This window comes from Phaethon lepturus, unplaced genomic scaffold (genome assembly GCF_000687285.1).
Source record: "Phaethon lepturus isolate BGI_N335 unplaced genomic scaffold, ASM68728v1 scaffold6407, whole genome shotgun sequence".
Classification (NCBI taxonomy): Eukaryota; Metazoa; Chordata; class Aves; order Phaethontiformes; family Phaethontidae; genus Phaethon; species Phaethon lepturus.
The window spans coordinates 62061-83185 of NW_010549711.1; the positions used below are offsets into that span (position 1 = coordinate 62061).

The 21125-nt window shown below is 43.4% G+C and overlaps 1 protein-coding gene across 1 annotated transcript in view; it reads right to left on the reverse strand.

Annotated features, from left to right (window-relative positions):
* LOC104623291 (AP-1 complex subunit beta-1-like) overlaps positions 1-17920 on the reverse strand; it is a 75632-nt gene extending 57712 nt beyond the window's left edge. Inside the window, 4 exon segments of the mRNA XM_010290339.1 lie at positions 10728-10973; positions 14371-14506; positions 15675-15780; positions 17857-17920. Coding sequence (XP_010288641.1) covers positions 10728-10973; positions 14371-14506; positions 15675-15780; positions 17857-17893 — 525 coding nt within the window. The 5' untranslated portion in view covers positions 17894-17920.
* Between the last annotated feature and the right edge of the window lie 3205 nt (positions 17921-21125).

Below are 21125 nucleotides of genomic sequence, written 5' to 3' on the forward strand. Positions count from 1 at the left end.
TGCGAAGATTTTTAAAATACAAGAGTTGCAGAATATGTAGACAAAAATATAAAATTTGCAGACAAAAGTCTTTTACTTTTTTAACTAACTGGAAAAGGGGTTTAAGCCCGACTTTGACACACAAAACTGATATACCTTATGAAAAGCCATTTTCAGGATATTTTACAATGCACATCGTGTCCAGCCCGACTCACAATTCATACCTGCTAAAATGACGATTTATAGCATTATTTTCTTTGGGATTAAAGCAAAGAAGCATCTTATCTAAAATCACCTGATTCTTTGGATGACTAAAGAAGCTTCTGATGCAGTACACTGAAAACAAAAACAGCGCGACCAGAAAATTCTCTGCGTTGTTCCCATCACTGCTTGTCATTAAACCAATATATTCCAAAGTCACTGCACAAACACAGTAATGTTGATTGTTTTGCATTTCACACCTAGAGGTCAGAGATAGGAATTTGATCCAAGATTTTGTGAATTTCATTAGCTGAATGAGCCTTCTGTCACCAAAATCATTAGCAATCAGAAGTGCTGTTGTCTTGTACTGTTTTAATGAGTAACTTATTAAGATATGCTGCTCATTCTTCCCATTATTTAGTTTTTCTAATTCCTGAATGGTTAATGTGACACAGCATAAAACTGAATTATAAGATAGTTTTAATTTCATTATATTTTGGAAGTTTACAAGTGAAGACAAATCATAAAAGCAACTGAAAAGTTCAAAACCATTATGAAGAAGCACTTACAAAATGAAACGAAGATGACTTTGGAAAAAAATCTGAAGTAATTAAAAGGTGGCAGAGCGAAAGCATCACAGAAAGGTACATGTCAGTTGTGCTACGGAACAGGGCTGAGCTTTGGCAAATGCACTCATGCTGCCGGGCACTACCTTCATTGCAGTAATTGGGCCACGTGGATATCCTAAACCCTGGGGCAAGTACAAGTCAAGGCAGCTACGCTTATGTTTCCTTCCTTGCAGAGTAAGCGAAGCCTGTCACCGAATTTGCCACAAGCAAAGGATGCACGTTAATGCTGTTACCATGGGCTGCCTGGTACACAGTAGCTCCAACCCAGAGACTGAGAGCGAGGTCTGGCTTTTAGAATCTTTTAGGGAACTGGCACGGCAGCATAAATGCAAGTGTCCAAATCAAAGCTGAGGATGGGACACCACATGGCAACCCACTAGACATCAAATTTCCTTTAAAAGCCTCCATGAGAAAGTGTCAGATGCTGAGATACACTTAGGAGCACGGGCTGTGGTCTCCTTGGGTGTTACAAAAAAAAGGACTGAAGGGGCTGTGAAACACTTGGTGGCAGCTCAGCTCTGCCAGGCGGGCTGGGATCTACAATCTCATAGTCCACCGGTACAGCTGCTCCTCACCTTCTACCTTAGCAGAGCAGTGCTGCTGTCAACTTAGTGACAAGAAAATAAATGAAGCAAAAGGGGATAAGGGAAGGGACGGGAACTATCTTCAAACTTTAAGCAACATTTATTAAAAAAAAAAAGTACTTTCTGGCGATTCACACTGAACATATTGATATGTTATGGTATGCCAACAAAAATAATTAGCATCTTCAAGGCTCTTTACACAGCCACAGCACAGTTGAAATGAAAACAGATTTCAGGAACCAGTCCAACATAAACACTGGTTCAAGTATGCACGCTCACCTCTCTTCATTGGCACTGCCATTGGCTTCATTATGAGGCAGGAACATAGAGCAATAGAAGCTGGCACTGCATGGTTTCATTCCAGTACACGACTCCTACTTTGCTGACAGCTGTCACTAAGCAATGGCTCAGGCAACACGTAAACAAAGATTGAACCTCTGTCCATACTTTGGGATACTAACAGTTATCACTTGGGTATGGAAAAAAATCCATTAAGAACCAGTCAACACCAATTCATGTATTACATCACCTGGTAACTTAGTATATACTTTGGCAGTCACATAAATATCATTGGAAATATTTAGAAAGATGTTTTGGCCAAAGAAAATCTACAACATCAAAGCTGAACCTTATGTCTTCAACTCAGTTGATACTTCTTCCTGAACAGAACAACACAAGGTAGTGAAGTCCAACTGCACTGACAGCAAGTGCAAGGTACAAAGTCATAAAGCAAGCTATGTAACAGGTTGTTGGGTGTTTTGGTTTTTTTTATCTTGAAAATAAATAGCAGTGATTACGTACTACTGAGGGACATATTAGAAGTAAAGCTAAAGTTTTACAAGTGGTACAGTACAAAGTCCTCCACGGAACTGAAGAAGTTTCACAGCCAATTCCACTCCTTGGCTGAGGAAGAAAAAGCCATAAGCTTCTTTAGCAAACAAAGTATTCTCTCCTTTTCAAAACATGCAACAAGTTCATTTGGATGAAAAACCAACAGGGAGTTGGCTAACTTATTTCACAGATTGGAAGAAAGAGACTAAAAGGAAAAGAAACTAACAACTAGTATAGTCTTTAGTTCTCAAAAATAATGAAAAAAACCCCGAGGTCAACCCACTAGCCAATGATACGTGAGCCAGAACAACAGTGAACAGGAAAAGCTTTTAAAGGCTTACACTTGTAAGTTAACTCAGTGGCAAAATGCCTCACTCGCCTTACAATTAAGAATACAGCCTTTAAGCTGTATTTTAAGCTAACAGCTACCAACCAATGAGAATCAGCCTAAAAAAAAACACCTAGAAAGTACAAACGCAGAGGAGACTGAATGTTTAATAATAATAATAGGTCCCTGGCTTGCTGATTTAAATCAGTTCACCCTGGGTACACTTCAACATTGTTCAAATGAAGTCACAACAACATCCCATTAGAACATAGTTGAGCCAAATGACAATAAATCTGCTTTTTGGCTGGAATTTCCCAATGAATTTAGACTCACTGACAAGTGTCATTGGGATGACGATAACTAAATCTCACAGACTCTTATTAAAAAAAACCCACCACAACCTGCACTTAAAACTACATTACAGATTTAACAAGAACCTTTTAAACCCACCTACAGACAAACCCCCTCTGCAGCCAGAGAGATCAGATCTGACCTCACGGAGAGCTGCAGAAGTAGGAACACTGATTTGCCAGTTATTCCTTCTGGCAGCTCAAACCTTTAGCTGAGGGAAAATGGTATAAAATACATTAACAAGGAGGAAAGGGGGTGGGTGAAAACCCGAGTGTCTGCCTATCAGCCCACACGGAAAAGCTTTGTAGGGGGTGGGGGGACAGGAGGGAAGCTAGGCAGATCTAGAACGCCAAACAGTCAAAGCAATCAGACTATTTTGCTAGCATCCCAGGCTAATTGGAAATTAAACCAAGTGTGTAATGGAGTTAATGAAATACAGCATTCTGCTGCTTAAAACAGGAACCTCCAGCTCACCATCCCATTAAAATTAGGGGAAAAAGAAGAAAAGGAGGAAAAATTAAGAGGCTCTGAAAAGGTGCTTAGTGAAAGGCAGTCTTCCCCACATAGCTGGAGTCGCCTACCCTCAGGAGAACCAGGCACCACGTGATGTTTTTGAGAATGGAGAGGTGCTGACATTTTCAAAGAGCACACTGAGCTTGCATGGTACGTTCGTGTCATTAAGCACAGACTCCCAGATGGGATATTAGGAGCATCCGCATGGATGCCTATGTCATGGGGCCGCTCGTTTTCATGGCCACAGGTGATGCTGTCTGCCTGAAAGGTCCCTAACAACACAGACAAGCTCTCTCTCCAGACTACATGACCCCTACTTCTGTTCATGTTAATTATACCTTTCATCTACAAGCCCTCCTTTACTTTGCTTCCCTAGAAATGGTCTGTGAACTATTAAAATGGCCCAAGCAGGCAAGTTAGAGAGTCTGTACAAACCTCTCACACCGTTAATGCACGTAAGGTGTCTGACTTTAAATTAAAACTCTGGGAGACGAACACATCTCCAGCCTGTGTATAGTCTTGGAAAGCAACAGCTCACCTGTTCAGCCTTAATTGTGACAGATTTCCAGGGCTCTGGGTAAGTCATTAATCCTCCACTAATTCCGTCGCAGGAGGCTGTACTTTAGCGCCTAAAAGTCTGGAACCGCACTGCTGGATATGTGATCAGTTCCTGACCATGACCCCAAAATTGCCTGGGTGGAGAAGACCTCCTGCTTGCTTTTTGCAAGTGGGATGAATTTTTCTGGAGGTGGCAATGAAAGGGAAGCGAAAGTGTTATGCTTCCCACGGTATGCTTGCCCTAACTGGTTTTTGTACTTGCCTGCACCTACCATGCACTGCAAAAAAATGCCACTTTGTGGCAGACTAAAACACTGCTCCTGCTCTCATGTCCTTACAAAATCAGAATGTGTTAGTTGTAAGACAGGAAACCATACTTCCCCTGACAGGTGAACCTCTTGTGGTAGGTGGGCAAGAAGCTGTTCAAGGATAGCTCCAACACAAGGGGTTTCTCCTTGGTACAGCTGAGCTACTCGGTGCAGGAAACCAAGCTCTACAAGAAAGCCACCGAGGGCCTGGAACCTCTATGATTCTTCCAGAAAGCACTGTGGTCTGAGCCCAGCCTGGATCAGGCACCTATCACACACCAGGAAGGTTTCTTTTGCAGGTTTTTTTTGTAAGGGCCTTTGCAATTTTCCTTGCAGAGGTTCTTACTGGCACCATCCAGTGGCAAATGGCTGCCTCTGATCCAAGCAGCTATTTAGAAGAAAGGCATCAGCTAAGCATCAACAAAAACCTTATGTAGCCCTGAAAAGAGGGGTGCAGAGTTACAAAACGTCATAGCCACAGTATTTTGTGTCAAATGGTGCTTGTCAATAGCTAGAAGTGTCTGTTCCAATTGAAAATGTAACATCTAGACAGATGTCAACAAAATTCCGCAGCACTCTGATTGATATTATAGATCCTGGAACGATCTGCTCTGCAAGATTAACGCTTTGGAAACTAGACACATGCTGGTAGCAGTAATTGGAATATGACAGGTCTCTGATGGATGAATTTGTCAATTAAGCATTATAAAGGAGGGGTCTGGGAGGACAGAGTCTGTGGAGTCATGGAAATTCATGCATTATCATATAAAGTTGTTGTATCTCTCTGCTAGACTGTTAGTATTCAAAAGGTAGGGAAAAGCATGGGTTCTATCGAAAGAGCTCAAGACCAACATCCCTCATCCACAAGCCCACCAAAATCAACCAAACAAAACTATCAGGTCCCACATACAGGCTAGAAATCCCCTCAGACCTGTTTAGGATGACAACCTGGAGAAAAACTAGCTACTCCATAAGTCAGACTCCAGCCTTCCACTGGAGAAGCAGCTGCAGGAGCTCAGCCCGAAGCCTAAACTGGATTTCCACAGGCAGAGCACGTGGGGTCAGAGTGGCTAACCAGAAGCCGTGCCAATGATTACAGATGGCAGCTCTACCTTCTCCCCCAGTTTAAATCTTTGCGGTTCCGACTGCTGCAACAGCTGTGAAAAGTCCAAGGCTCCCCACGAGGAACACATGCTTTCCTGCACCCATGAAGAAGGTGATGTTCCACTCACTGCTGTAGAAGAGAAGTCCCACGTCCCAGACTGCCTCCCACAACATCCTTTTGGGACTCAGAGGACCATCAACAGTTTCCCACTAAGTGGCTCATTTCTCAGCTTTATTACACAAACAGAGAGGGGTAAAATTCCTGCAAAGTATGCAGTGGAGGACGGCCCAGGAGGCAAAAGCTCTTCTGTTTCTAAACAGCCTCATTCCTCAGGACACAATCTCAGAAAAGACAAACAGCTTGCCAGCTAGTAGGAAAAAGAACAAAAAGACGACCTTCCTCCATAAGGTCATCCAAGAAGCCCAAACATACACCCCTGGAGTTCGGGCTGGCAGAGAAGGAACCTACATGGCTTGCAGTCGCAGCAGCACAGACAAGAAAGTACCGTGATCTATAGCAATAGGTTTTTAGTCTAGTCTGTGAACTATAGAAACTCAATACTGCTAGAAGGAATTCTGATCAGCTCAAGATGGACCTCGCCACCTCTAGCTGTCAGAGCTCAATAAACTCCCTTCTTACTGCAGGTTATTAAATGCAAAAGGCAAAAAAACCCCAGGCACAACAAAAGAGTTTAAATATGTTCCACACACTCGGTGTATTTACTAATTAGCTTGTTATGTGATCTCAGTTTACTCTGTATTGATTCACAATGTTTCTCCCAATAAACTGTGATGTGTAGATGGTGTAAAACATGACGTATTGGGCAGCACATAAGCGCTATGTCTATACAGCCCACAAAAACACAAGAACAGAACAGCCACACCTGCGAAAGCTTTGATCCAGCGCATCACAATGAACAAGCAGAATCTGAGGAAGAAGAAATGCTATGCAAAGGAATTAAAAACCCAACAGCACCTAGAAAAGAACTGGGAGAAGGTGACATCAACCTAACGTAAGCCATGTGGATATCAGGTAGTTTGACAAGAAAATTATTCCATGGGTTAAAGTTACCCCAGAAGGTTGAGGATTGAAAACATCTGGAGAGAGAAAAGTTGTTCCATTCAAATATTAAAAGACCATTAAGGTTTACGAGTGATGTCCTCTTATGTTTTTCTGGCAATATTTACATTCCCAAAGAAAACCAAGAAGTGCAGTGATAAAAGCCAGGAGGGGACTAGTTACAAAACAAGGTGTCCGAGGGGAAAAGCTTTGGTTCCGCTTTAAACTGCCGCCATCTCGTGGTCTTGCTCTGCATCACCAGGGCTCAGCACTTGCAATGCTCCAACAACGAGCAGCCATTAGGTCTGATCCACAAACGTCAGGAGGAGACGGAGTAAGGAAAAAGAAAAAAGTTCCTCCAAGACTTCAGAGAGCCTCCGGCCACCAGCTGGTGTGTAACGGACCCACCTCTCTCACCCTGCTATTATCTAGTGCTGGATGTCAACGGCGTTCTGCAGTAATCGGCCAGCCCACGTACAAGCAGCCGTACACAAAAATCCTGGGATGTTATACTGGAAATGTATTTTGTTAGAACATGAGGATTACAGGAGGATGTGCTTTCTGAGCTGCGCTGCACCAAAGTCCCCAGCAAGAAAGGCCCTTAGGACTGGATAATCCGGCAGCACACCAGCCGCCTGAAGCAGCCAGGCCCTTGCTTTATATTCATCCAGGCCTGGTTCTGCTGAGCTTTACATGAGGAAATACTGAGCAAAAAAGGCGGACGGCTTTGCCTTAAGACAGCTCTGGGAAGAAACAAGGGCTCCTCTACAGAGGGAAACTCGTCGGCAGGATCCCAAGTGACGAAGGGCAGCCACAAGCACTTCAGGCCCATCTGTAAAATGAGATTAAAGACTCCATCCACAATCAAACTTCTGCAGTGTAAGCACCCAGTAACTGAACCATGCCCTTGTGTGCATTATTGGACCATTCCCTGCACAAGGTAAAACATCTCAGATAACTTAACTGACATGCAATAAGCCACCAACCCATCTGGTAACTTGTAATATTGATATGGATATATATAAAACAAGTTTTAATTAATTCGTCCAGGAGAAACTGCAAAGCTGCCAGAGATTCTTCAGAAAAAGCTAATGAACTACCAGACCCAGGCATCAGTCCTTTATCACAGCTACAGCCAGCTCATCTGGAAGGATGCAATCCTACACCTTTTCAAAAGATCACTGTATTTGAACAAGGGCCAGATCCTGACGACAAAAAGCCCAGGTAAGGAGAAAAGCACCTTGGCTGTGAACCTACAGCACCTCAGCAGGACTTCATAGCAATGCCTTGAACATCCTCAATCTCTGTTTGCACAATTCTATAGTAATAAACTATTAGTCCAAAAAAACCCCAAACATCCAACCACAAAACCCAAAAAACCCCAAAATGTTTCTGATAAGGTCACCTCCAACTTAGACATCTTTATCATGAGGGTGATTTGAGCTGATAGAAACATGCACCCTGATCCCTGCACAATTACAAGGCAATTAGCAAGCCACAAATTGAGTTGTTACTCTACCCAGATAGTATGGTTAGTGCTTACTCATGTGCTAGAGGCGATCAATTACAAAACCATAGTAAAACCCTTCTCAAAGACTATTTGTCAACAGGAGTGTTTTAGCTCCTGCTCAAAATCCACATTTCTTAGATGAAAGAATAAGTGCAGATTTCCCATCCCCCAAAAGTTCTGCTTTATTAAGTGTCTAATGTCTATTTCCACAAGTCATCAAAAGAAGAGAAACATCTCTAATAATATAAATATGAATGAGTTTAGATAACAAGTTGCAATGTCTGAGTTGCACCATTTACAGATGAAGAGGCCATAAGGCTGGATCCATCTGTACCATTCTTTTCAGTAATCTTTCTTTTGATACCCAATACAGACACATACATTTTACTTAAAAAGAGCTTCCAGGCAGGGCTGCATTCCACCATGGATAAATACCTTAGTAAGTATCAACCTGCACACAAATATAACTTCTCTGGCAAACACAACTCCTGGTCACCAGGAACCCCCACTAGAGTTTCACATGGAGAAAGCAGCAATGAGCTGGATGGTTTGACTAGGAAGCTGAACCTTAATTAAGGGTGGATAGATCCCGTACTTTTGGGGGAATGACTGTGCCACAAAGGCATGAGTTTCAAAGGGGACCAAAGCGACAAGCTTAACTAGAAAGAATGTCTGTATCTACTAAAAATTGTTACCTGATTAAATATTGTATTAAGTCAGCAGCCGTAAGAGCCCCAAACCTCATAAAAATCTCTCGCCATGCACCCTTAAAAAGCAAGAATATAATGCCTCATCTACAGTAAATCTGGGACACCAGTACGCTGACCACCAGTCACATGATTCTCTCAAAGTCTGCAGATCTGAAAACACACCACAGGCCTCTCCTCTTCATCACTATCACTCCTACAAATTGCATTCTCCTGCTGTGAATCCTCAGCTTCGGGAAGAGCAGGTGAGTACGACACGAGGCAGGTACTGTGATCCTGCACAGTTTCAGTAGCTGTAGAGCTGCAATCAATTGCAGTAGCTGTAAAGGTTTTGCTGTTCTAGCCCATCCTCATTACCACCAAGAAGCTCATTAGTTGTACTGATGTTTTATTATGAATCCCTATGCTATTTTTGGTGGTGTATTTAGCAAATGGATCATACACTGCCCTTTGGTATTTCTCCTCTTCTGTCCATTCATTTAAGTCAGTATTAAGTTAATGTGCTTTTGAAATAGATATCGGTGCTCTTGTAACAGCCAATGGTTCATTTACCAAAACAGCTAGTTCCATAGAGATCAATGAGCAGAAAGGGCACGCAAAACCTTATTAATTTCTCCTGAAGTACCATATCTTTTCAGCCTGAGCTCCTCAACTCATATCCATGTGGCTGTAATAAGCAGAAGAAAATTAAAGAGTTGGAACCAAGGCTAGGAGAAGAGTAGGTTATATCCCTTTCCACAGCACACTCCATTGCTGCCTGTGAGCTAGTGAATGCCAGGGGCAAGCACTTAAGTGGAACTAAAGCAGCCCAATGAAGTGTTTTCAGAGGCTGCAAGGCATAACCTCAACATTAAATCTAAAAAAGCAAGCGTTCCCCTATATGCCTCAAAACTGCCTAGATAGAGAGAGCATCTTCAAGTAGTTATCAATATTCATGAAGAAACCTGGTGTAAAAAAATAATAATCAGGGAGGCATACAAAAAGAGCTGCTTGTAAAAGAACCAGGTATCAGGGGCAACAGGTGCCTGTATCTTCTGACAGGCACCACTGCTCAGACTTGTGCCTGCAAAAGCCAGAGACCCTTAGTTTTACTGTCTCTAGATAGCTGAAAGAAAAGCAATCAGCAGCCTTCACCCTCCCACTAAGGGGAGACGGTACCTTACCACCTGCACTTGACTTATTCAAACCTGCCCAAAGACAGCTATAACAGGACAGCAATTTGCTTTATGCGGTTTGATTCATGCACCATAGAAAGAGCTGTTAGACCTGCCCTAACAATGTGAAATTATGACTTTAAGCAGAGTCAAATCAGATCTTTGCTCTAGAAGAGCTAAAAAAACAACCCCAGCAATCACATCCTTAAACTTTGCGTTAAACCAAGCTGCAGAAGTTTTCTTCCCTGCTGGGAGTTACGATGATCGATACGCTCACTGGGTTCTGGTAGATCACAGGAAAAAACATTGAATGAAAGGACTATGCAGTGGGGCACTTCAATCTATTGGGCACCATCTTTTAGTTACAAAATAATAGTGGAAGTTGCCTGGCATGGAAATGGACCGTTCATCAACCGTGATGAAATACTGATTTAGTAGGTAATTTACTCCTGTGAAATTCTTGGTCTTGATCTCCACCTCTACTCTGACGACTCATTTAACTTTATTAAAAACATAAGCATTGATTTTCTCCACTCATTACAGGCCAGTGGATTTATCTGCATTGCATTAGTGAATGAATTTATCCAACCTCTTACTCCAAGACGAGCCAGAGCCTGCAGGAAAGCAACAGGTACAAGCTGACACCAAGGTGGCAGCATCAACTATTTCTTGCTCTTCCAACTCATCTGACCAGAAAGGTAAACTTTCACTGTAGCACCCAAGACAGGCAAAACAGACAAAAGCCCAAACAGATCTAAGAATAGAAGGCAATTCCTATTTTCTGAGGCAACAAGTGTTCTCTAACCAATGCATTCATCACAGTGCGCAGTTGCAATTAAAAAGCCTTCACATTTCTGATTATCTGCCCATTACAAACTCAGGCAATGCAGTGGAAGGCCATATACATTACCATGGGATTGGAGTCTGCAATCAGGTCACGTAGGGAATCCAGAAATCCTTGGTCCTCCACCATTTGAGCATTGATGTCATGCAGCTTCGCCACGCAAACAGCTGCAGTCTTTCGTACGTAAGGGTCTTCATCCTTCAGACACTTGCGAAGAGGCTCACACAAATACTCTGTGATCTTGTCCACCCTGATGCATCCCATTGTACGGACGGCCAGAGCACGGATGAGAGGGTTTGGGTCTTCACAGTCCTGCAAGGGGACAGAATATACGGTAAGTGATTATCTGCATCACTAGCCACTGATATGTTCCCTGAAGCCAGAATCAGCCTGTTCTTATTTCAAACAAAAGTCATTCTCTCTGATTACATGCCAAAAAAGGCAATTATTTCAGATTAAGGATAAAAAGGTGGAACTTACTCGTTCATAGAAACATTCTACACCATCTCAAGATGTTTTCAGACCATGATAGCTTACAAAATTGTGATCTCAGTGTCCCTTGCTTCTCCCATAATCTTAGCAGCTACAGCTAAGCTAGAGAGGCAGCTCTCACCACCCAAAAGCTAACCACAGGCAACTTTCAGACAAAATAAAATACTGGCTTCCAGCCTTACTGCTTTAAAGGAGCAAGAGAATATAGTAATTTAATAGTAAGACCAGTTGTTCTCGGGGTACCCAGTCCCCTAAGCTGGAAGACAGGGATGGGGAGCAGAATGAAGCCCCCATAATCCATGGGGAAACAATTAGCAACTTGCTACACCACTTAGACATACACAAGTCCATGGGGCCAGATGGTATCCACCCAAGGGTACTGCGGCAGCTGGCAGAAGTGCTCACCAAGCCACTTTCCATTATTTATCAGCAGTCCTGGCTAACTGGGGAGGTCCCAGTTGACAGGAAGTTCGCAGATGTGATGTCCATCTACAAGAAGGGCTGGAAGGAGGATCCAGGGAGCTACAGGCCTGTCGGCCTGACCTCAGTGCTGGAGAATTTTATGGAGCAGATCATCTTGAGTGCCATCACACGGCACGTACAGCACAACCAGGTGATCAGGCCCAGTAGCTTGTGTTTATGAAAGGCAGGGCCTGCTTGACTAACCTGATCTCCTACTATGACAAGGTCACCTGCTCAGTGGATGAAGGAAAGGCTGTGGATGTTGTCTATCTAGACTTTAGAAAAGCCTTTGACACAGTTTCCCACAGCATTTTCCTGGAGAAACTGGCTGCTCATGGCTTGGACAGGCCCACTCTTTGTGGGATAAAAAAAACTCTCTGGATGGCCAGGCCCAAAGAGTAGTGGTGAATGGGGTTCAATCCAGTTGGTGGCTGGTCACAAGTGCTGTCCCCCAGGGCTCAGTAGTGGGGCCACTTCTGTTTAACACCTTTATTGATGATCTGGATGAGGGGATCGAGGGCTCCCTCAGTAAGTTTGCAGACAACACCAAGTTGGGTGGGAGTGTTGATCCGCTGGATGGTAGGAAGGCTCTGCAGAGGGATCTGGACAGGCCGAATCGATGAGCCAAGTCCAACTGTATGAAGTTCAAGAAGGCTCAGTGCCGGGTCCTGCACTGGGGTCACAACAACCCCATGCAACGCTACAGGCTTGGGGAAGAGTGGCTGGAAAGCTGCCCAGCAGAAAAGGATCTGGGGGTGCTGGTCAACAGGCGGCTGAACATGAGGCAGCAGTGTGCCCAGGTGGCCAAGGCCAACAGCATCCTGGCCTGTATCAGAAATAGTGTGGCCAGCAGGAGTAGGGAAGTGATTGTGCCCCTGTACTCGGCACTGGTGAGGCTGCACCTCAAATACTGTGTTCAGTTTTGGGCCCCTCACTACAAGAAGGACACTGAGGTGCTGGAGTGTCTAAAGAACAGGAAACGAAGCTGGTGAAGAGTTTAGAGCACAAGTCTTGTAAGGAGCAGCTGAGGGAACTGGAGTTATTTAGCCTGGAGAAAAGGAGGCTCAGCACAGACCTTATCGCTCTCTACAACTACCTGAAAGGAGGTTGCAGTGAGGTAGGTGTCGGTCTCTTCTCCCAAGTAACAAGCAATGGGACAAAGAGGAAACTACCTCGAGTTGTACCAGGGGAGGTTTAGATCAGGTATTGGGAAAAATTTCTTCACCAAAAGGATTGTCACGCATTGGAACAGGCTGCCCAGGGAAGTGGTTGAGTCATCATCCCTGGAGGTATTTAAAAAAATATGTAGATGCGGTGCTTAGGGATATGTTTTAGTGGTGGACTTGGCAGTGTTAGGTTATCGGTTGGACTCGATCTTAAAGGTCTTTTCCAACCTAAACAATTCTATGATTCTATAATGGAAAACAACTAAACACAATGCAACAGTCATCAAGGCCTATTTCTTACAGGCCATCACTTCTAGACACAAGCATCCCTTAAGTCTGCAACATAGGAAGCAGTTAGCAAAGGCTAGTCTATAGGTGCTTTTCTGATGAAGGAAAAAAAAAAGGTAGAAGGGAATATAACACTTCATACTTCAAGTCTACATAATTTTCCATACACCCAATCCATCTACATCTCCAAGCAACACTCCTCCAAGATCAGCCTATAAAAGGATAGACACAGAGTAGCCTACAAAAGCATAAAGTATATTTACCTTTCACTGTTTAAATTTCCTACAGCTGAAAAAACACCTCAATGCATCACTTAAAGCATATAAGAGGCATGACATCTCTTACCAGTGCATTCAACACCTTGAACTGTGAACTGCATGTGAGGTGCTGAGCTAGTGCAGAATAGTGTCAACACTTTCTTTTTACTAACACTTGTCCCTCAACTTGCCAAAAGGGACATCAGACATTTCCTTGCACGGAAGAGCATGAAGCTGGAAAATATCATGTTTGTTTGTTAGCCCATTCTAACAGAATTACACTTTAAAGATATGACAGACAACAATATTCTTTCCAGAAAGGAAGGTAGGAACATTTTCTCTGGTCAGGAGAGCAGGCTCGCTCTCAGCCTAGGTCCTCTCAGCTCGGTGCTAGAAACTTAAAACATGATCAGACTCCCCAGTGTCTCAGATTTTATAATGCTCTAGGAGGAGTGTCAAACTTTCCCCAAGCACCGGGTTTTAATTTACATAACGTGGGACTGAAATAACATTTCCTAGATAAGGAGAGGCAACTTGACAACAGAATTAAAGGCAATACAGCAATCAGGCTGTTATTTTTCCAGTGAACCATCTTTCAGTTTCACCAGAGACCAAGGTCTTTCACACAGAGCACAGCTGAAGCATTCAAATAAGAATTAGATATCCATATGACAGAGATACTACAAAGGCTGGAAGATGAACAATATAAAATCTGTTATCCAATACCAGAAATGGGTCTTTAATGTTGATTAATAAAACAATAGAAGCAGCTATCCCTGGAGCAGGGTCTCTCATAACCACTTACGGGGCGCTTAAGTAATTTCCTCTGCAATAACTAGCAGCAGCAAGCTAGAGAGAGGACCCAGACCTGTTGGATTCAGCATGCCAACTCCTTATTTTCTGCTCCTCTAAAAGCATCCCCAACCCAGAGACTCAAATATAAAAGCAGAGATAAACAACAGCTCAGAAAGGCCTCAGACAAAGGAGACGTGGCAACAGCCACTGTGCTGAACCATTTTCTGATGAGCCATGGGAGCAAGTTACCTTCACAAAGCTGTTGACAGCCATAATGGCCATATCTGGCTGACTTTTGGCATAGTTCATCAGGTACAGGTAGACCAGCTTCTTCAACTCCAAGTTGTCAGTCTGCATGCAGTTCACAACATCAGGAAAGAGTGAGCTGGATAGACAACAGTAAGAAAAAGCAGTGAGATTATATGGTGTGCAAAGGGGGTAGTAACATTATCAAAGAAGCCAGGAAAACTAGAGTTCCACTTTAAGTACCCTGCTCTCTAATGAGAGGTCAATGTTCCTCCCAAAACTGTTTGCAATGGCTTCTGTCATAGCTTTATCATTTAAACTCTTCTAGGGCTTTAAACACTGGCCAGTTCTGGAACAGGTGAAAGCTAATGCAACTTCCTAAAAGTGTTTTAACTGGGGAGTTCACCAAACGAGAAAACTCTACTATGTCAGGCCTGGAAATGAACCCACAAGAAAAAGCTGCTTAAAAATGTTTTACTAATGCAGGAGATTTACAAAGAACCTGCCAAATCTCAGACTAGTAAACTCTAGAGCGATTAGGAGTTTAAATGCTGACAAACTTGAGTTTCACTCAAATATCAAGTGGCAATCTGTGAACAGCACAGCAGAAGAACATAGAAGTTACACAAGGATATCTGCAGCTCTCGGGTATGCTGTAGAGATTTAAGGTGAAGGGCAAGTGCTTTTGGCCAAAAAGATTATTTTTTCTTCCTTCCAGTTTATCTGTTCCTTCAGTCTTTGATGAAGTCATGATGCTAAATTTGCAACCTTGTATTAATTTCCGTGGCAACAGATCGCACTGCCTTGAATCCAGGACTACTGCAACTCAAGCAAGTTTTTCTGGTTGCCTCAAAGACAGAAAAAGATAGTGAGGACAGTGCTGCAGAAGGCAAATGCTTGTGTCCTGTAGTCACTATGAGACAAAGGTCCAGTTTAAAAACCATGCATTTTAAAATGTAGTTTAAATTTATGCTATGACAAGTAAGGCTAAGAAAACCACTTGGAATTACCTTTCTAAAAGCCAGGCTAGCAAGCAGTGAGAAAACATCATCTAAAGTGACATACAAAATGGTTGGATTCTGGATGGGTTTTTAAATAAAAAGGGCTATTGGCACCTAGCTAAACTGGCACCAAAACCAGTTGTTTCTTTTGCTCTCAGTAAGAGGAAGGAGCTTGAGAAACCTGTGACTCAAGCACAGCACAGGCAAGGACACAGCCAGCCTCACTACCCAGCCACACCAAGATGACACTCAACTGAGTCCTAGGACAACGAGGGCTGCTACAGGTGCAAGAACAGTTGCTTTTACCTGACATCCTTCCCCACAGTCATGGCTGCAATAACCTTCTTTACAGCTTCTTTCCTCTTCTCTTTCTTTTCATTATTGAGTTCAGCCTTCAGTTCAAAAATCTCTCCTGGCAGAAGATAAAACAGATTGAGTCTCTTGGGAGAAGAAAAGGGTAAGGCTTTAGGGACAGCTCAGAAGAGACTTTTTACTTTTCTGGCCTGTTGTTCCCATAAAACTGGTACAGCAGCATGTAGAAGCTGTTAGACCTCATGAAGAACACACTTCAATGACAGGCAAACTTGCAACACTCAGAGAATAATATGGGCTATACCTTGCTAATGAAAAGCACTTAAAAAGAACCATGCTGCATGTTGCAGCTCTCCCACTTCGAGAACATTAAATCACATCACTGTAGCGTCTGTTTCTCAGAGGCAACTATTATATAACCAGAATGAAAAGATATTTGGAGACATCAGATTAGTGCCTGCATGAAAAAAAAAACAAAACACCTAACTTAGCTAGGAATTTTGCCCAGACTTTTTAACTTTTGCTCATCATCGCCTGCTTCCTGTGAACGCAATAAGAAAACAGCAGACTGCAGTGTAGCCCAAATGCCGTGATACACAGTGGCAGAAACAGGAAAGCACAAATTTAGTTCAGTGGAATAAATTCCTTCCAAGCTAGAAAGACAAAGCTACTACTAACAAACACAGCTTGCCTGGATCCTGAGGTTGCTGAAGCAGCCTCTTCCACGACACTAGTTCTTCCAGATAGGACTGCATGAAAAGTCAGTTCAGGCTGGCTCACAAAAGTGGCAAAGCAAATTTGTAAAATAAAGTAACATGTGCAAAAGACAGCTTATCAGGCCTGTTCCAGACAGAGCAAGTGGTGTGAGGAGGATAACGCTTCCCACTGACAGACAGCTTCCCAAAGAAAGACAGCAAGCAATATTCTCACTGGAAGCCACAGGCAGAGAATACATGACAAATAGCAAAATATCTCTGACTTAAAATACATTCTAGCCCCTAATCTTTGATTCCTACACGCCCAAGCCACTTTGTCAGATCAGCAGCACTCATTACTGAAGAGCCTCGCACAAAAAGACTAACAGGTACTTCAACAATGAAGAGAAGTTACTGTTCCAAAGAACACAGTGCAGTGACCACTGGTCATCCCTCCTGTCTGAAAAAGGGATGCTCACATTACTCGCACTGAGATCATGCCTCAGAACACAGCTGAGCCAGCAGCAGCATGCTCACTGGAGCTCAGACAGTGCAGGCTGGCCTCTTGCAGCCATCCCAGAAAAGCCTGCCTGATGCCTTACTTACAGATAGTTGTTCCTTAGAAAGGTGTGAACAGCATTTGCTTAATTTATGAGCTCATTCTGAAGCTTAATGAAACATAAATATACCAACACTGTAGTTTTTTCACTGGCAAGCATTCATCAGAAACGTTCAGCCATTCTGAAAAAGGAGAGGTTAGTGCAAATCATTTTCCACATCTATTGGAGAAGGATGAGCAACATCAGGCTTAAACTGCAGTCTGCAACAGTGTTCTGTTTAAGAACAGGTTAGAAAATAAATCTGCCTACGACACTTTCAGCAGAACAAGCCCTGCTCTGGAACAGATGAATGAGTAAAATGTCCCCAAAGATCCTTGCCAGTCTTCCCATTTTGAAGGGCAGCAGTTTGTCGTGAGGTGAGGTGACCACCACATCTACAGTAAAGCCAAGGAAAATGTCCAACAGCGCACTGCAGCTTTGGAGGAAATGGCAATAGGAAATCCTGTTATCTTTGCAACAGCTTGATGTAGAGATACACACTTACACCTTAAATATTAGATGTCTGTCAATCAACTTAATCCTGTGATGCCCAACTGAACAACCATCCTCAGTCTTGAACTTATTAGCCCATAACTAAGTCTTTGTCTCTGCCCAGATCTGCACTCAATCCCAATGTTTTGTTCTCTGATACTTGAAAAAACAGCAATTTGTGTCATTTTCTGCATCACAAAACCATGTAATACATGAGTTTTGTCTTTTGTCACCATGTGACCTACTTTCAAAGTTTGTTCCAGGACGATTAAGACAAGAAACAGGGACAGAGCTAACAGAAAAGCACAGGTTCTCCTGCATGCAGTTAAAAAGGCTGTGTAAAAATAGCCACCCACCACCTCCAATCCACTGCACCAGCTTAGCACTAACCTTTTTTATTGGTCGTGAAGTATTTGGAGTCCGTCATGGTTCCAGTTCTTTAAAACACCTGAGAATAATAATAAAAAAAGAACAAGCAGTCAAACAGCATTTGGAGCTGGCAACACCCAGTTTGCAAGGCAGGAACTCCGACAAAGGACGGTTGGTGAGTGCGTAACATAAGGGAAGCAGCAAACGCTTTACATCCACAGACACAAGTTTCACAATCTTCATTGTGCACCTGCTGCTGATATTACTTGGCAAACCCAAGGATTTAAAGGGCTCAGATGAACAACGTTAGTGAAAACATAACAGCTGGAGGCAGACAGGCTGGGAAAGCAATGCTCAGCCCAGCTTTTTAAACTCTCAATCTGGGAAGGGAAAAGGCATTTTTTAACTCCTTCTCATCAGCAGACATGTTCTGCACCTGTCTTTCCCCTGGGTACACAATTTCGTTTTCCAAAAAAAGCACCGCACATTTAATATCTTGACTGGAAGCGAGAAGTCCATGTTTCAGACAAAGGAAACCGTCAACTCCCCCTAACGATACTTTCTTGTGTTGCATCTTGATGGAAGGAACAATTAACCCTATTTGCAATACCCACCCCGAGGCCCTTTCATTTCTTTCTCTTCTTTTATTCCCAGGAGATGCAAAGCAAGGTTTGTTTTTTTTTTTTAAAGAAAAGCTATTACTTTTCAGTTCTCTCAAGCTTGAAATCGAAATCTTTCTCTGCCAAGATCTGACATCTCACGTCTAACACACACACAAGCTTATTATTTCGGTGCCACACTGCGTTTTTACAGACAGGATTGAAAAATGCTGCTGGGCCAGCAAGTGCATAGCAGAGCTGAGAGAATGGTCTCACCAGCGCTCTTCTTGCTCCACAGAACCAAATTATTGATGCCTTAGAATACAGGGATTGCCAAAACATATGTGGATAGCCATCATTTTATTCTTACAATTGCCAGCTCTGTGACAAACATGACTCAAACAGTTTTCAAATACTGGCTGAAAAACAAGCATAGGAGTGGGCAGTTTTACTGTTTTTGATGGAACAGTCTGCATCAGTGCTAAGAACCTATGACCCTAAAACCAACCCAAAAAAGGGTTTTCCTACCTTTTTTCTCCTTTTTCTATTTTTTTGCCCAATTACCCTTCTCTTGTACATACCTCCATGACCTTAAATGCTACCAGCAAAGCGGCAAGTCATCTGTTCCCTAAACATTGCCTCTAAGCCTTCGAAGGTCTCGCTGGCTCAGCAAAAGAACAAGCGTAGCTTCAAACTCCAAGACACTTCCCAGCAGTGGAACCAGCTTGCTGTTTCTTAACGCTTTCCTTCCTCATCCATTAAGCAACCCCAGCACCACCACCACTTTTTTTTTCCCCCCTATCCACCTCGATCAGTTTAAAACCTCAGCAGTTAAACTCCCAGCAGCAGCTGAGGGGTAATGGCCCAACCTCTATCCCCTTCAACGTGCTGCACAGCATGGCAATGCAGAGCAGTCGTAATCTTGTCCAACTACCAAACAACTAGATGAGAAACAACCTGTTGCTTAGCCCAGTTCCCCGGAGCTCCCGCCTGCCCTGTGCCTGCGTGGTTACTGCCTCATCCCAATTAGGCAGTATTACCGGGTTTGGTTTGATTTCTCTCCCTTTCTGCTCCAACCAAGCTGGAGAGCAAACTATGCCTGGGGACAGCTCTGCAAGTGCATTCCTCCTGCAGGAGAGGTTTGCCCTCCTTCCAAAACACAGGCTGGGTTGGGAAAGCCACATGAGCCACAACATTGCAATCTTTCCAGGGAAAAAAAAAAGAAAAATCACAGCATCACAAAAGAAGAAGCTGTTGTGGGTCTTGTTTTATAATTAAAAACACAGCCCATGTTCAGCTGCAATGTAATTGCTGACACAGTCTTTCGGATTTGAGCCCAGCTTAAAAGATGACTTAAATGTTTTCCTCTATGAGAGTACTTGGCATGGTGCTGTGCAAAAGGCATTGAACATAGCCTTGCTGTTCTTTGTTTGCATTATATGTGGGTTTGTCAACCTGGGTCACACCTCCCAGCTGAGCTGGTCTGATATTGTTTTAACAGTGGCCAGAGCAGCAGATTATAGAGAAAATCCAGGAGATAAAGAAAAAAAAGGATAAAAAGCAAGCTACCGTATTCCAAGTGCAACACAGGAGAAAGCTCTTTTTCTCATAAGCATACAGATTTTTGCTTCATGTGTGTCAGAGCTTGCTTCGCACATTGTTCAGAGACAGCTTGCTAGCAGTTCTACTGAGTATTATCTCATCCACTAAGCAAACTCAGCATGGCTTCCTGCAAGCTCCAGACGAAGGCCAAAAACAAAATAGCCCAGATATACGAATAGCAATGCTTTAAATAACTCAAGAGAATACCAGCTTCTTGTATGCAAATCTACATCTGAAGAGGTAGAGATAAAATACAACAATGCCACAAACATACTTGTCTTTTTAGGGAAAATCTACATGAGATTGGCCCTTCCTTACTATAATTCTGCATCCAGCACCTGATAAGGTGGAAACAGGGAAGAGGTGTTCAAGTTGACAGCAAAAGGCTCCTGATCCAACCCCAGCAAACAAGGAGAGATGAAATAGAGGCATTTCTCCAGAAGCTTTGGCAATACTTAATGCTATAAGCATTGGCTTGACATTTAAATGTAGACTGAACCAAAAATATGATTAAATGAAGAGACTAAGGAACCATCATAACCAGAAACATAAGCCTCATCAGCCCGAAACCACGCAGAAAACGATCCTGCCTCTGACCAACACCCATTTTGCTCCATGCATGACTCCAAGGACAGCTGAGCAGCTCCCCACCACTGATTTCACACAGGTGTAAACAGAACAGTGGAGGTTTAAGGCCTCAGTATTGATCCAAGCTCCCAAGCATTGAAACAATCCAGTGTTGAACCCCTAAATCTCTAAAGCGATCCACGGTTTAACGTGGCTTATACTCTGGTGCCACCACCTCTTATCTGCACCCATTTCACAAGTAGCTGCACACTAGCCCAAGCATGGTTCAGGGCTGCTGAAGCATCAAGAAACTAAACAGAGCGGCTGAACACGGATGGCAAAGGGAGAGCAGCACCTCAGCTTTAGAAACCCGCAGCCCCAACAGCATGTGCTAAGGGCAGGTAATTCGTTTCCATCTTGGGGAGCGAACACCCCTCTGGTGCTCCCCACCCTGTTCTCAAGCACCCTGTGCCTCCCACCACCTCCTCACCCCTCAGACCCCCACCCCAGCTTTGCCGCCAG